General features: G+C 32.5%; 2 protein-coding genes across 2 annotated transcripts; both read right to left on the bottom strand.

Annotated features, from left to right (window-relative positions):
* Window positions 1-6,908: 6,908 nt before the first annotated feature.
* LOC102622071 (protein CNGC15b-like) lies at window positions 6,909-10,600 on the bottom strand. The gene is made up of 7 exons (XM_006481435.4): window positions 10,457-10,600; window positions 9,709-10,255; window positions 9,123-9,335; window positions 8,669-8,961; window positions 8,422-8,533; window positions 8,071-8,307; window positions 6,909-7,964 (listed from the first exon to the last, which is right to left on the bottom strand). The coding sequence occupies exons 1-7, from the start codon at window positions 10,483-10,485 to the stop codon at window positions 7,263-7,265; spliced, it is 2,133 nt and encodes a 710-aa protein (XP_006481498.1). The 5' UTR covers window positions 10,486-10,600; the 3' UTR covers window positions 6,909-7,262.
* Window positions 10,601-14,439: 3,839 nt separating this feature from the next.
* LOC102621789 (RNA-binding protein CP29B, chloroplastic) lies at window positions 14,440-16,812 on the bottom strand. Its single transcript, XM_006481434.3, has 4 exons — window positions 16,342-16,812; window positions 16,080-16,181; window positions 15,477-15,785; window positions 14,440-14,901 (listed from the first exon to the last, which is right to left on the bottom strand). The coding sequence occupies exons 1-4, from the start codon at window positions 16,711-16,713 to the stop codon at window positions 14,836-14,838; spliced, it is 849 nt and encodes a 282-aa protein (XP_006481497.1). The 5' UTR covers window positions 16,714-16,812; the 3' UTR covers window positions 14,440-14,835.
* Between the last annotated feature and the right edge of the window lie 331 nt (window positions 16,813-17,143).

Raw genomic sequence — 17,143 nt, 5'->3', positions numbered from 1 at the left:
TGTGATTTGATTTCTTTGAATTGATAAGTGCTTGAGGGAATGGAGGCATAGGAGGAGAGTTGGTTATTTCATCACAAGTTAAAGGTTCATTGGACTTTTTCTTACTATCTGAAATTGACTCTTACTAATTTCACGAAGATCAAGAATGTATTTTTCAATAACTTTATCAGCATGAAGGGTCATAACCGATTTAACTTAACTCGTGTTTTAGTTTCCTATACTATTCATTTAAAGAGTGTTGTTGACTCTTGGGATTTGGTTTAGGTTGAGAAGGAAACTAATTTTTTCCATGAATGGCAAGGGCTGATGTAAGTTTGGAGATGGTATCTGTCAAATTGGTCAATGTTTCCATGGTTTAGTTATTGATTGACTCTTATTCTTCAATGAATGAATGTAATGTATCTTCAAGGATTTCTCTAACTAAACTTTGAGTGGTTTCTCCAACTGAAGTTGTAGGTTTGTGAGTATAGATTGGGATTTAGCTTTTTGAAATTGTCTACAATATTTGCCTATTCATGCAAATGTTCTTTTAGAGCTAGCAAGGTCGGACAGTCCTGCGTAACATGATTAGTGGAACTACAAATATGACATGAAATATCTTGAACAAATTTAACATGATCACTCATTTTCGACTCTAATGCTTCGAGTTTTTTAGTTAAGGATGCAAATATGGCTTGAAGGTCATGATCTTTCTTAAGGTTATACATGCCTCCACTAGATGGAGATGGCTAAGGTTTACTCGATGACCTATAAAAACCAATAGTATCCTACTGTTGTGCAGTTTCAACTAATTAGTCAAGATAATGTAATAAGAAAATAACCGTCTTAAACTTAAAAATTGATGTTTTACGACTTTTGTCTCTAAACTCACCATTATACATCATTTCAACAACATGTCTGCTTTAGGCTATTAGTGCCTTGTGGAAATATGACATTGATCTCCATGCTTCAAAATTCTGATGTAGGCCAATATTAAGTAATTCCTTATACCTATCCCAACACAGGTAAAGAGTCTATTCCGACTTTTAGATGAAAGTGATGATTTGTCTTTTGAAAGAATTTGTTCTATAGGGAAGAAAGTTTTTTCAAAGATTGTGCTTATATGTTATTTCAAATTCTTATTGATGCAGATATAAGGTTTTGTAGCTAAGTTTTAACTTTATCTTTTAAAGAAAAAGGAAAAACCTTTAATCAAATTATATTCATACTACAATTTTAGTTTATGTATGTATTAGAAACTTCCTCAAAATCTCTTAAATGCAAGTATGAATTCTCAAACTTTAAATCATGAAATGTTGGTAAAAGTTGGATAATATTTTGGTTTGAACTTGAATCGAGATGCTTTTAAAAGAAATATTATACACAAAAGTGCTCTAGTTCTAGTTGAATTCATGTAGTCTCTTAAAGTTCTTGGTTGATTCTTATCATATACATTTTGTTGAGAATGGTTGTCTCATGATCAATTTGAGGATTAAATTGGTCCAAAAAGAAATTGTTTCCTTGATTTATCTAAGGATTAAATTGGTCCAAAAGATTTTCTTTTTGGATCTCTCCGATGATTGGTGGTGGTGATTTAGATCTACGAATTAACCTATCACTTGAAGTTCAAAACCAACGTCTCACGCAATGTTGATGATGTGTACGTGTGAATTTAGAATGAAAATTACACAAATTAAAAAATAAAAACAAACTGAAAGTAAATAAATGAGTAATACAAATGTACAAAAATTAAAAAGGAAATAAAAATAAACAAACTAAAAGTTAATTGGCTAAAATTAAAATAACTAAAAAAGTGGTTAAATCACCCAGATAAACAAAGTAGTTAAACATAAAAAAATAACTAATAAATAAAATATTAACAATTTAAACAGTATTATAGAACTAGCCATATAAACAATTAATTAAACTAAACATATTAACCTAATAGTGAAATATTGAAAAATTAAATAACAATATAGGCAGTTGAAGTGGCCATATAAATTAACAAACTAAAATGCCAAAAAAAGAAAAATTGCAAAGAAAAATAAAAAATGAAAATTAAATTATAGAAATTTAAAGAAGATAGAAAGAAAAGAAATATTTTCCTCAAGATGTGGACTCATTTCTTTTTTTTTAATTTCAAAAATGACCAACCAATTAAGTGATTAATTCAAATTAGCCGGCCTTATTGTAATTTTTAAAGCTCAAGTCAATGTTCATTATGTCTACAAAGTCCAAAAGTCAAAATTCATTTAGTCCTCAAGTCCAAAACTCCAAAGGATAAGTCATAATCCAAATATCCAAGTTTGAGTTCAGTTTAGGGACTAATTTATAAGAGCTTTTAGGTCAAAATGAAAATTTTCACAAGTTTTATAAGTAATACTAAAATTTCAAGAAAAAGGGCCTTTAACTGAAATTTTATGAAATAAAATAAAATAAAATTATGAAATCTAAACGAGTGAATGATGAAGGGAGAAATAAAAAGAAAAAATAATAAATAAAATATCTTTTTTTCCAACAACAGCGTGAAAAACTTGACATAACTCGAAATTATTAATTACTCTCAAGTATAAGAATGTCTAATTATAATATAACCCAGTGAATCTGAGGTTGATTCACATGGAAAGATTTAATTTGTTAATTTCCTTTAAACTATCTAAGAAACTAAAAGTATAATTTAAATACATGCTATTTAATTTAAGTGAAACTATCGAAATAAATTAGTTAGGGTTATGGATCTACTCTTGGCAGTAGATATGATTTAATAGATTCTTTTTATAAACATTTATTGTGCAAAATATTAATTAAATAAATTAATAATATTTTCCCATTAATTTTATTATAGATTAAGTACTTAATGTGCCAAAATTTAATTTGTCAACAAAATGTCAAAATACCATTTTACTGTAATCTATACTAAGATATTAAGAATTTATTATACTAAACTCCCTTGTTTGTTTACAATAAATTAAAATTTTAAAATATAAAATATGGATAAAATCAAATAGAAAATAATATAATTTGTATAATTAAAAATAAAAGTTGATTAAATCATTTTTTTTATTAAGAATTTCACCTTACTGTAACTATTATTATTTAGCTAAGTATAATTGAAATAAAAATAATTGTTAAAATTAAATTACATATAATTAAAATTAAAATAGCTAAGATTGAAAATAAAACTAAATTTAATTTTGAATTAAATTTCAAAGTTTTGAAATAAATTACAAGAAATTAAATACAAAAGAAAAGAGAAGAAATTTTGGAGACTAAGTCTTCCATTTCTCACCCCTCTTTTGCATTTCTTCCCCTCCTCTCTGATTCTGCTCTTTCTTCACTCCTCCTCAAGTTCTCTCTTTGCTATCCTTTTTCTTCTCCCCCTTTGCACTCTTTATCTACTCCTTATATAGGCAACTAGCAATCACTTCCTCTTTTTTTCCTATTATTATTTATTAGCCAAGTGCCAACCGCCTGCCACTTGACTATCAATTGACAAAGTGGCCTCACCTATTTTATTTGTTTATTTCAATGTAATCCATCTTCTTTGTCTTTCGCTTTCAGTTTTGATTTTCTCTTTATTTTTAAATATATCTACAATATAACTTATAATATATATATATATATATATATATATATATATATATATATATATAATTTTAAGATAAAATTAACATTAATTTAACATAAAATTATATTAGGGGAGCATTAAGATAATTTATAAGTTATAAGTGCATTAATGAACACTGTAAGTGAAAAAATGATAATTTAAATTCTTTATTAAATGTACACTTTCTAGTGTTAATCAATACAGAGCCAAATCTAATTTAAAAAATGATGATAAAGTAATGGTTGTATAGGTTTTCGTCACAGAAAAAATTTATAGCAAGTTCCCCACAGACGACACCAATAAAGGTGCTAGATTTTTACTTTCACATGTATTTGTAGTTTATGGAGAACTTATCACAATCGCTGGCCTCAAATCCAATAAGGTGAGTAATTGAAACTAACATTCCATCACCAAGTTCGTATTTGATGAAAATCAAAGAAAGAAGAAAGATTGAGAAAATGAGTTTCTCTCTTTAAGTATAAAAAGTGATTTTTGGATGCCAAAGTTCCCATTTTCACAGAGATGACACTTTTCATAAATGATGGGTGATATGAATTTAGGGATTTGGTGTGAGTCTTCTTCTTAAAGACATATGTCACTTGTAATTTCTATACACGTGAAGGTTATTTTGATCGTAGGGAATGATTTCGCATGTGTGTATTTCTCTGTCATTGTGACTTTTGGGTGTGATTTCTCTAAACTAACAGATTGTGGAACTAATTCCTTTTCTTGCCATTTTATGAGATTCGAGAGAATTTTATCTTGAGTGTTATTTCCCCTGGAATGATTCTTTTATCTAGAGGAGTGGACATGTCAGTTTTATCCCCCCCCCCCCCTCTTCCCCCCAAAATGATTCTTTTATGCAGAAGAGTGGACACTTGGCGTAACATGGTGCTTTTGAAATATGGCATCTATAGGCCCATAAAAGTTAATTTAGAGAGTTGATATAGGTGGCTAATATGTGTTCAGGTGTAGCTTCGATGTACTCGAGGGATAACTCAAGTGGTTTCATAGAATACTTTGTATAATAGGAGTAGCTCATAAAAGCTCGTACGTGAAACACAATCTCGACAGTAAATTGAAAATATACAACATTAAATTGAAAATATAACAAGATAAACATAAATATAAAGAACACATAACGTTTATTTGGTTCGACCTTTGGGCTATGTCCACGGGTATGTCCACAGGAATAAGCCATCATCAATCCACTATATAAACGAGAGGCTATATATGATTTTACATTATCTAAGATGAATAACACAAGGTAGATAGCTATATAGAGATATTTTGTCATGACCCAAGCTAGACCTGGCAAGATATTGTCCACTTTAGACCTTAACAAGGCCCGCACGGTTTTATTCCTGAGGAGCCCATACACCCTAAAACGTGTCTTGCCAATTAAGGTGTGGATCACACCTTATAAATACAGCATCTCTCCTATACTTTGTCGATGTGGGATTCGCCTAGGGTGTTACATACACCCCCCCTGGGGACTCAATATCCTCGCTGAGGTTTGCCCCACCATCGCTCAAGAGGACACGTGGAGCTCTGATAACATAATGTCATGACCCAACCCAGACCTGGCAAGATATTGTCCGTTTTGGGCCTTAATAAAGCCCACACGGTTTTGTTCCTAGGGCTCCCACACACCCCAAAACGCATCTTACCAATTAAGGTGTGGATCACCCCTTATAAACCCAGCATCTCTCTCGTGCTTTGCCAATGTGGGATTCGTCCAGGGTGTTACATATTTGGTGTTGGTGGAGATGAAGATGGTGAATTAAGATATGGAGAGTGATAATATGGTAGAGAAAATGATGAAAGTAAAGAATAGAAATAGTCTCCTAGAAATTGAGAGGTGGTTGATGATCTAAAATTGGGAGGAAAAAAAAGAAGAGAAGAGGAGCACCCCCAATGTGGGTGAATAAGACATTTACATAGTGGAGACTATTTGTAAGGAGAGTGCATAAAAAATAGAGCTAGTTGTCATCCTTAAGTTAAAAGGAGAGGATGTTTTTAAGGCTATGTCTCATATTTAGGGGAAAAAATAAGAATATTCCTTTTGTACTATATTTATTCTTTTATATCTTAAAACGTTAAACTTTGGCCATTAATATTCTTGTAATAAATTCTTTCAAATGGCATCTTTATATTGCTTATTGCTCTAAGTACTTTGCCAATTTTACCCGTGTAATTGTTCACGTGTCATTCATTTTTTAGTTCAAGAATATCACTCGAAATTTATTCCCAAACAATATTTATTAAAATGATTGTTGGTCTGTGGATTAGATTGGGCTGGATTAGAAAATACCAACCTACTAATATTGTTAGTTGAACTTCATATAACTTGTTAGGTTAAGTATTTTTTTTTTTTTAACCTAACCCTACCCGCCCAAATTGTGCAAGGTTGCATTGGTTACTATATATATATATATACTTATGAGATTGCACAAAGCACATTATAATTTTAACTTGTAATAATATGAAGAATCTCAATAGTTAAGTCTCAATTTAAATCTCAACTGTTATGTGTCATTCATATATTAGATAATGAATTTCATAATTGGTAAAATTAATATTCTATCATCCAGTAATAAAATGCTATATCAATTGGCACTTAAGTTAGACTCAAATGGTAGGATTCTTAGTATTATTTTTGAACTAGAGATGATAGAATTTCCCACTAAGTCGAGGCCCACGTGGGTTTGTCTTGCTCAGGCTGGGCTTATTCCATATGTTTTGACATCAATAGAAACTCATGGAAGATAAAGAGCACGCACACCCACACCCACATGCACATTCCTCAAAATATGGACATTTTCCGTTGGAGTAGAGCTTTTAATACCCATTAAAATCCTTATTAACACCTTTAAATTATTATTTCCTAAAATATCCCTATTTTAGTTTATAAAATGCAAACCCAAAAAATATTTCTTTTTAAGTTTTTATTGAAAAAGTACATACAGATCCTAAAATCTTAAATTATTTTATTCTTATCATATAATTTCTATCTCCATAACTTCAAACTCTTTTATTTTTCTTAGAAAAATATTGACTAACATTTAAAATATAAAAACATAAATTATGAAATATGGTGGATGTAAAAAAATTTTAAAAGAAGAATCTATTTAATTGTTTAATTGAATTCTATTCGAAATTAAAAAATAAATTATTTATCTTTGGTTATTTAAGAAATTTCAATTACAAAAGAGTTCTATACGAAATTTTGAGCGTTGTCAGTAAGCCATCCCTTTCTGATGGCGGTAACTTAGAGATGGGTGTTCTGTATATAGAGAAAGGTAAAGACAATTAGCCCAAACTGATGCAGTCCATTTCATTTGAGTGTTTAAGTGGAACCTACAGTTTATACTTGTAATCTTCTTGTAGTAGCTGTAAAATTTAGGAATCGAGGAAATTATTCATTCCATTACTTATATATACATGACATTTCTCAAAGTTATCACCAAACTAGCTACTCTAAGTAAAATGAAAATATGCGTATAGACTAACCACAGAAAACCGCAAAAATACGTAATAATCTAATTTGCCTAACTGGGCATGTTTCCTACACTTTGATATCTAAACTTAAAGAACAATTAATTGAATTCATATACCATAAGCATAAGCATACTGTAGTGTAGTGATGATGTTAAGCACCTTGCAAACAATGTCTTCATCTGTCTACAACTGTAAAATCTGGTTCATTTGGCTTTTGCAACGATGAAAGTATGTCGAATTCAGTTCCACACCGCTTGCTTCCTCCTCTTCTAGTGCTTGCCGCAAGTTTTGCAGCATATGAAGTAAACTGGCCTGAGCCCGTTGATGGAGAAGATGCTTCTTTTTGGTCGGTTGCTTGGTCAGACATTGAGATCATGCCCTCTCTTTTCTTCAGCTCAGCTGCTTCCTTCCTTCTTTTATAACGAAACCAAGCTGCTTGTATAAAGCATGCGGCCCACGTTCTCCACTGAGGTGAGTGACATCTAAAAACATGCCTGAGTTGTTTGCAGTGCAGCTTTCGGTATTGTGATGCAACAAACTTCAAGTCCTCATCTACGAAAGCAAATGCTTCAACTTCGGTGATGGCCTTAACTGTGCGTGTGGATGAGGGGAGGATGACGCTTGGGCGAGGATCAAGAGCCCAGGTCAGGAGCTCTTCACCGCAGAAGTCACCTGGACCAATGCGGCATGAATTGAAGAATCCTGTGCGGCCACCACCCGTTGTGTAAGAATCTAAGTGGCCTCTGACAATAAAAAGCATCTCATTGACAGGATCTTCCTCCCGAACTGGGCAGGTGCCTGGTGTACACAAACGAGGCTTCAGTCTTTCACATACTGCTACTAGCATCCTATCATCCATCAAATCAAAGAGTGGTACCTGTTTCCACATTTATGACAATAAGTTGCTGATTAGATAATGATGAATTAATTAGTTTCTGGAGTCTGTGTTCCTTAATTTATAATATAACAATAATCATTCTTACTTGTCGAACTAGATCAAGGCAGAGGTGGCGTTTGATGTCTCTTCGAAGATCCGTGGGGAGGCCATCTAGTATCGATTCCTCATCAACTCCTCGAGTTGCAACCCATCTATACTGATCATACTTTCGCACACTCTGCTTTAATCCATGCGGGAGCTGCCTGTGATGCATCCATTTTTCTGTATCTGTCCTCCTAATCCTCCACTCTTCAAGTCGTACAGTAGTAGATTGCAGATATGTCTGTTGATTGCAGAAAAGGTGCAAAAGACAGATTTACTAAACAGAAACTGCATATGTGTTATTATATATAGAATTTCACTCTTTGAGGGAGTGTTATTTAATGGCTAAACTTACCTGCATGTTCCCAATGAGCAGTCCAAAAAGTGTTAGTCCAAGAATGGCGATGGCGATGGCAAAATTTATCTCCCATACAAAAGTGCTTGTGAAGAGATTCTGTCCGAGAGAGCTGCAAAATGTTACAGAAATTGGTTAATATGCAACCATATATGTGACTACATGATAACTTAAATTTAATGAGAGCGGCAAAGGAATCAAGAGAATTAACGGGCCTTCAAGTAACAAGACTAAAAACAGACTTCACCTTAGATTTCTCAAGCCCCACCAAAGACAGTAAAAGTACTTGTCCAAGAACCTAGAAGCGGTCACTCCCAAAATCACAGCATCAGCAAAAATGCCAAACTGATAATAGTTGCTTTTTGGATCACATAGGCTTGAAATATTGCTCATTTGAAACAAATTGACTCTAGATGAATCTTTCACAAGATGGCAGTCAAAAAATCCAATGTTGCACTCAAGATGATGGGATCTACAAACTTTCCTCCAACACTCTTCTTGCCGCTCTACTGATAAGAGGTACCAACAGGCTCCTAAAACCTATCAAAAGAGTGGCAATTAAACGACTAGAACCAACAAACAGAGTAACTTAATAAGTTGCTAATCATTGTATTTATGTTGAAGGAAACCCAAGTAACAGATATTTAGAAGTACAGTTTCTTTCACATAAATGATTTACAATCATAAGACTCATAAATTACATGGCTAGCCAACATGTAGAGCATCAGATTGTAAGCCGCCCCGGCCCATGACGTTTCCAACAGAACCCCAGAGGCCTTGATAATTTGATAAGAAAGAGGAAATGTAAGGTATAGCCTCAGGAGATACTGAAATATGATGATCAAGCGGATAACATTTTTTGTGCTGACCATCGATGAACCCTTTAAATAAGGGATTACAGCCCAAAGCAACAGCTGAAATATGTCAAAACAAATTCAGTTAGTTCAAAGAAAATCTTAAAGATGCCTCTAAATGCTGTATTATAACTGAACGAAAAATCGACTGCAAATACAGTATCGTGTGAGCAAACCAAAACAAAAGTAAACAAAAAATGGCATTGTCTACGGACAACATCAAGTCCTCATGAAGCATTTCATTTCCCTTTCATCAGTGAGGCCTAATGCTCCATTTGGTTGCAAAGAAACATAAAAATTAATGACCTAGACACAGAATAAGCATTTGGAACTAATGTACTAGTTACGGAACTTCTAGTCCACACTCAAACCTAAAGACAGATATTATACGGACAGCGCTGCACAAAAGCAGTCGTAACAGTGAGTTGCATACCTGTGGAATGGGTTGGGCAGCCATTATATCGAGCCAAAAATCTTTCCGAAGGTACCTCGAGGAAATTTTCGATGGGTCTATAACCAGATCGCCTCTCCCCAATACCCGAGAGGATGGAGCAACATAAGCTGTCCGAAATCTGATAAAAATTCTAACAAAGTAAAATGCATCGGCTAATGATCGAATGACAGTGAGAATGATTTCAAGGGGTACAGAAACATTAATGCAGGCATTTTTCTTAGCCTCCGGCAAGTAAAAGAATAGAGGGTCAACAAAAAGAGAAACCAAGCACGCTACTAAGAAAATTTTGTTCCATCTGTTAATGATAGGTCCTCTAGGATCCAATATCACCTTCTCCACAAGCTCATAATCCTCAGAGAAGACTCTTGAAAGTCCCCTTTTATGGAAGGTCTTGCCCTTTGCATCATTCCCAAACTTATTTGAGCAGAGCTCACGCCCTGATACTGCAACAAATTTATTGGTAAACTTTGAAATATAACCCCTTTTGGGCGATGTGTATTTGGTCATCTCAGGATCCTCTTGAAATCTGAAATTCATGTAACATCAATTCAGTGCAGCATTCAGCCAAGAATTAAGAATCAAACAACATTTGGCCGCGTGCCTTTTTCTCATTAGACCACCTTTTTTAGCAAGAACAAAAGAGTAACAAGTAGCAAAATCGCATAGACAGTTTTCTAATTGCAGATTCATGAAACAAGTTAAAGCATAAAGGGATACTTAGACAGACCTTATGAATTTGTGTCTAGCATCAGCCATGGCGCGAGACGATAAAAAATTATTTCAACTTCAATCAATGGATATGATCTTGGCATTAAAAAATTTACAGGGCATTTATTCAATGAAACAGTGGATTCAAACCACATAATTAAATAACTTTTTCGTACACAATTTGTTGAAAATCACGGGTAAATGAAGAAATAACAACTTTTGAAGAAGCTTAAAGCACAGCCACATTTTCTAGGTAGTAAGTTCTAGTTAAAACTGTGAACTTTGCAACAGCTAATGAGTTCTGCAAATAGTCTATTTCTTAGATAAATTTGTCAGAAAATTCAAAGAAACTCGTGACAGAAAATTTATGATATAAAGAGAACTTACAATCACCGCTTGCTAAAATCTTTCCCTTTATTTTTGCTACTCTGCTTGTACTTTATGACAGGTACTGACCTCATGAAACTTATAAAACTGTCTTGAGGAAATACTTCAAAAACTAAACAGAACAAGGAATATGGGATCAAACATTCAAACAAAGACAAAATTTCATGAAAGAACCCTCTTAATTTTGTTTCATTTTATCTAAAGTATTCCATTTTGAGTCATCAATGATCAACCAATCATCACAATGTCAGAATTGAAGTAAATACGTTAATGTCCAAGTCAAAAATTAAAGCGAAAATTGTAAGACAAAAGTCCGAATGTTTAGGTAATTGGTAATATCTATAAATTCCCAGAAATCTATGGGAAATTTGATGAAAGAACCTTCTTAATTTTCTAAGATGAGGACAAAGATAGGGGTCAGCCCAGCTTGAGTATTGAGACATCAAGTAGGTAAATGTAGGGCTGCACGGGACTGGTTGGGATTTGTTGAATTTGATCATATTATGAATCTCGTTACCAATAGTAAATTGGGATAAAAATGTGTCTTGATCCCAACCCAATTGAGGATTCCAAACTGTCTCGGGTGACATTTGTTTTTTATCATACACTGCAGATTCTATCATAAACAACATGTCATTCTATTATAATCGATATGTCATAATCATATAACCAACATGTCAGACTCTTATGATCAACATTTCATACTATTATAAGTGACATGCCATATATATTTTATTATTAAAACAACATGTCATTCACATTACCGATATAACATGTCATATATTTCTAAAAATCCAGATTTTGTTGCATTATGGATCCCAATTGGTATTTTCAAATGTCTCGAACATCGTTCGAACAATGAATTAGGACAAATTTTAATTTTAAATCCCAACCCAAATCTTGCACCGAATCCCACTCCAAACGGACTGATTCCCAAATCTCAATCGGAATTCAGAAAATTCTACCAATGTTAAATGTTACTTACTATTTAGTTGATATAATTTAAGCCTATTAACCCGTTAGTTCTTGTATTATTAAAAAAAAAAACTTAAAAACCTTTGTTGGATTTCCGTTATAGTATATTTAATTATCATCTTTTTTTTACCAATTACATGTTAGATTTGTTTAAATTTTAAGTTATATCAAATAACATTACTATTTTACCTTAAAAAACAAATTTAAAGAATACATAAGCTAACTGAATAATCACCCCCAAAATAGTTTAGGACAAACTGAGTATCTCCTCAACACCGAAGCCTAATAACATATTAACACGGGGGAGGGGGTTTGCTTTTGTGGCTTCCAGTTTAGCTGCTTTATGAGCATTTATTGCCTAATCAAGAAATCAAATTTAGGCGACAGAAAATTGTCTATCTACAGCATGTCTTGGTTGCAATTGAAGTCTTAACATGAAACGCTTATTTGCATTTTGAATATCTTACCGAAAGTAATGGTCTTTTGACTTTTTTCCATTTTACTTTGTTTAAAGGAAAGTTATTTCTGCATCATTTTTATTTTTTATATATATATATTTTAACATGCTTTTTGTACTATTTTTATTTTTAAGTTTGTATCAATAAATCACTTTAATAATAAAAATAACTATTTTATCCCTCAATAAATTAAAAAATCATTTTCCTCTACAAAATTTTGAAAAATAAAAAATTATAATTATAAGAATATCTTAAATTGAATAAAATAAATAAATCTCAAACCCAATATGTTAATTTCTTGTAATTATAATTTCATTTAAAAATTATCATGTTAATTTTTTGTAATTATAATTTCATTTGATTTATATAGGGAAGTTTCTTTATATTGATATTGGGAAGTTTACAACAATTATAGGTAGCTTTGCTCTTCATGTTAATTTGTGTAAATTTTTCTATACTTAATTCAATTACAAAAATTAAATGAGATTATAATTACAAGATGTAAATTTTTATAATTATAATTTATTTAAAAAGTGTCATCTTAAATTTTGAGATTTATTTGTTTTATTAAATTTAGAGGCATTATTGTAATTAATTTTTTTTTTCAAAATTTCATAGAATAAAATAATTTTTTAATTCATTTAGGACTAAAATGATTATTTTTAGTGTCAAAGTGGCTAATTGATATAAGTTTAGAAATAAAAAATGGTGCAAATTTTGTGGTGGTTAAATATACATATAACAAAAATAAAGATAATGTAGAGATAATTATTCCTTATTAAAAATTCTACTTTACATATCATAAATTGAGAGTTGAGAGTAAAATTTCAAAAGATGTTCATTTTTCAATAGAGTTAGGAAGATTGACATGTGTGTGTGTGTTTGTTTAGGGCTAGAATTGAAAGCCCCTCTCTTTTAACAAGAATTTTTATATAAAATTTCATAATCATTCCCTTAATTAAGATTACTGTTGATATGAATTTCTTTTCTAAAGAAAAACAATTAAAAACTGAGCACGACCAAATGCATATTAATAACTCTTTCGATTCTATTTGCCAATTTTTATTATCCCCTCCTTATCCCTCTCTAAATTATTTAATCTTCTTAAAAAATATAAACATATTCACCAACAATAAATAGAAAACAAAAAAGGGACAATTCTGTATCACGAACGAATAAATCTTATATCAATAATTTTTTTTCTTATACTAAATTGTAGTCGTAAAAATGTTAGTGTATAAGCAGATCTATAAGGAAATTAAAAATATATGTAAGTATGCATACATTTCCAATACATCTTACAATATACCACATATTTACTATACATCTTACTATAACTCAAAAAAATCTACTCTCATTAACAACTATAGATAAATCCATCCATAATTTGTAGTTTTTAGAAGAAAATAGAGTTTATGAGAACTAAAGCCCTCAATACACAGCTTGTGAATGATACACATACATACATAGAGAGAGAGAGACTATTTTGAGTACACTTCACTTTTAGGTTTGCCGCGATGCTAGTATTAGAAACTTGTTAACATGAAATAAAATCCTCTCTTGATCTGAGCTTTACTAAATTCTTAAAAATCTTCTACCATGTATCTTTTATTAATAGTGTATGAGTAAAATTTAATTAATTTTTTTATTTATTTTTATATTTATTTACAACTAATCAGTAATTAAATTATTTACTTAGGACATAATTAGATCAATAGAGAATTCTAATTCTACTAACAGACCCCATCAAGAATGATCGAGAATGTACACTAAAAAAAAAAAAATTCTCCTATAAACTTATTGAGATCGTATTCCCTCCTTCATTTAAATGGATTTTAAAGACTCAAAAAGTTGATTACTGATGATAATCTTTAAGCCTAGGATACTTCAGTCCGTAAAACTAAAGACACCAGACGCAGCTTTCACTCCTTTTTTAAGCACGACTAATAAGAGAGTCCCAACTAAGGCACTTTGTACCCCGCAGCCTCAACCTAATCAAAAAGTCGACAATCAACAAAATCTAACCATCCGATCATACCCAATACTCTTTTTTAAGTACCAGGTCGCATCCCTAATTACAAGATGAAATTTCTTGTATATTTCTGGGCTGTCAACGAATGACGTGCAATTGAGATTTTGAAGTCTTCTAGCTGGCATTTTTAAGATCCTAGCAAAACATGTGGACAAGCCAAATAAGGCACATTTCATATGTAAAATCAAGTCAAATTTCAGGCTACATATTCATTTCTTGTCTCAATTATAGTTTTCAGAACATGGATGAAAACTTAGTGACAGACAACTCAAGCTACCCTTCATCTGGCAAGCGTCACAGAGATGGAATTATCAAAATGCCAGATGCAAGGATCCTGTTCTGAATAATGCAGCTCCAAAATTTCTGTGGCTCATGATGATAGTTAGAAATTATAACAAGGCAACATGCATTTCGCATATGCAAAAACAAATAATCATGAATCTGTCTTTGAAGCCGATGATTTGATAGCACTGATAAGCAGCCTTATAACAACACAAATAACTAACGATAAAATCAAAACAACTGAAAACTAGTTTCTGCCACAGCTCAAAATTGACGCCTTTGTGGCCTTGCTTCAGCCACCGAGACTCGAATTGCTCTACCGGCCAAATCCTGCACAAAACAAATTTTAGCATAAACATCTCTAGTAGACTTTTAGGTCCTCAAAAGAGAAGAGAATTTAACAGAATATTTGTAAAACTACATAAATGAAGGCATAAAAACAAAATCCTCTAGTATTGGATCTCGATTCAGCATGCATAAGATAGAGTTGATTGAAGAAATGACATGAGCAACGAACGTATAACATGCCTAGCAGAAGCAGATTGTGAAATCAACATTTTTCTCAATTTTAACAATATCCAATCATATAACTAATTGAAAATATGATTCAACAAGTCAGTCAACTATAACATAGAAGATCTTAGAAAGATGATATAGCCACATGATTCTTTTTGTATGAAGCGAATGTCAATGCTTTATGTGCTGAAGATTATCTAAAACCATTATACACACCAAATTACAAAGCATCAATTTCAAAAGCATGATTATCTCCAAAATAAATGTAGAAACTCCAGTCACAAAGATAAAGCTGAAGGTCCAGTTAATAATGACGCAAACAAAAGTGACACATTTGAAAATAAAAATGCATATAACATTGAGGACGAAAAGGAAAATAATGAACTTACTACACCATTCAAGGAATCAATTGCATTGTCAACCTCTTCAGCAGAACTGTAAGTCACAAACCCGAAACCCCGCGATCTACCACTCTCCCTGTCATATACCACTTTGGCTTCCAAAACCTTCCCTTGCTCACGAAACAAAGTCTCAAGAGCTAAATCATCAACACCCCATGAAAGGTTACCAACATAAACACGGTTGCCACCACTAGAAGGCGCACCAGCACCACCTCCTCTGGGCCCTCTGGGAGAGAATTCTTCCCTCCTAGGAGGAGGAGGTCCAGAGTTCACCCTCAGGGGTCGGCCCTCGAGTTCCTGAAATTTGAACAAGACTCTTGCTTAGGCATAACAATCACATTGCTAATAGATATGAAATCGCCCTGTCAGACGTAAAGTTCTCGTGAAATCAAGCATCAATAAGAGTGAAAATTTAAATAGGAAAAAGCACGGCACAAGGTAAGTTCGAAAGTGGATTTTGATAAATTCTAAACCAATCCACTTTCAAATGTCAATAATCCATTCAATCATTTCTTTCATCTCTGAAAAGCAGTAAGCCATTCACACATTAAAAAACTGATTTTTTTTTTTAGGCGAGAGTTTATTGCTTACATAGCCATTGAACTGCTGAGCAGCTGCTTCAACTTCCTCAACACTTGACATGGTCACAAAACCAAATCCTCTGCTTCTCCCAGTGACCTTGTCATATATTACCTGCCACAAATAATAAACCTCGTCGCATCAAATTCTTTCAAAATTCTAATCACTAACAAATACTTAATTTGAAAACATTTTCTCAATAAACAAACAAGCAAACAAACAGAAAAAGCTAAATCTTTCTACAAGGCTATCAACAGGCTCACGAAAAATGTACCTCAACCATCTCAACATTTCCAGCGGTTTCAAACAAGCCAGCAAGCTGAGCACTGTCAACGCTAAAAGGAAGGTTACCCACAAAAAGTTTCAAGTCGGGGGAGAAATTCGAACCGTCTTCATCGCTCAAAAGGTCCTCTTCCTGGTCAAACTCGGACGAAACGGCTACGTTTCTGACGAAACGAGAGGGGGAAGAGGGCAAGGGTTGAAAAGAATGGATGAAAGAAGAGGATATCGAGATGGGCTTCGCTAGAAGTTTGTGAGAAGAGGAGGAAGATAAGAGAGAAAATGAAGTGGGTTTTGAGTTGTAGAAGGCTAGGGTTTTGGGACTGAGAGATGGGAGCACCAGCGAAGAAGCTGACGTCGTAGACATGGCTACTGGCTCAAGGGTTTTTGAGTTTCTTTGAAAGCTTCGAAAATGAAGAAGATAAAGTTTTGTGTGCGCTCCCAGAAGAGGCTCAGTAGAGATGGATAGATATGGAACTTGTCAAGTGATGAGATATTTTTTAGGTTTATCCAAAAGTCTAAAATATCCTCCACGAATAAAACAAAGTATAATCTCATTTACTTGAATTCTTTTTACATTTTTTTATTTAATTTAATTCATTAGCCAGTGGGCTGATCCCCAAGCTTTCGGCCCACTCTATTCTCCTCCTAAATGTATTAAAATGAGTTATTTTTTCTTGCATTAATTTGTGTGTAGAGTTAATTTTTTTTTATTAATTTGTGAATGAAATTAATATTTTTTAAAAAAATTTAAGAAATTTATGAATAATTTATAAAAATTAATTTTAAATTGTATT

This window comes from Citrus sinensis, chromosome 6 (assembly GCF_022201045.2).
Source record: "Citrus sinensis cultivar Valencia sweet orange chromosome 6, DVS_A1.0, whole genome shotgun sequence".
NCBI classification, from domain to species: domain Eukaryota; kingdom Viridiplantae; phylum Streptophyta; class Magnoliopsida; order Sapindales; family Rutaceae; genus Citrus; species Citrus sinensis.
Note: the sequence above shows the minus strand (reverse complement) of the source record. Positions and strands in the feature narration are given on the sequence as shown.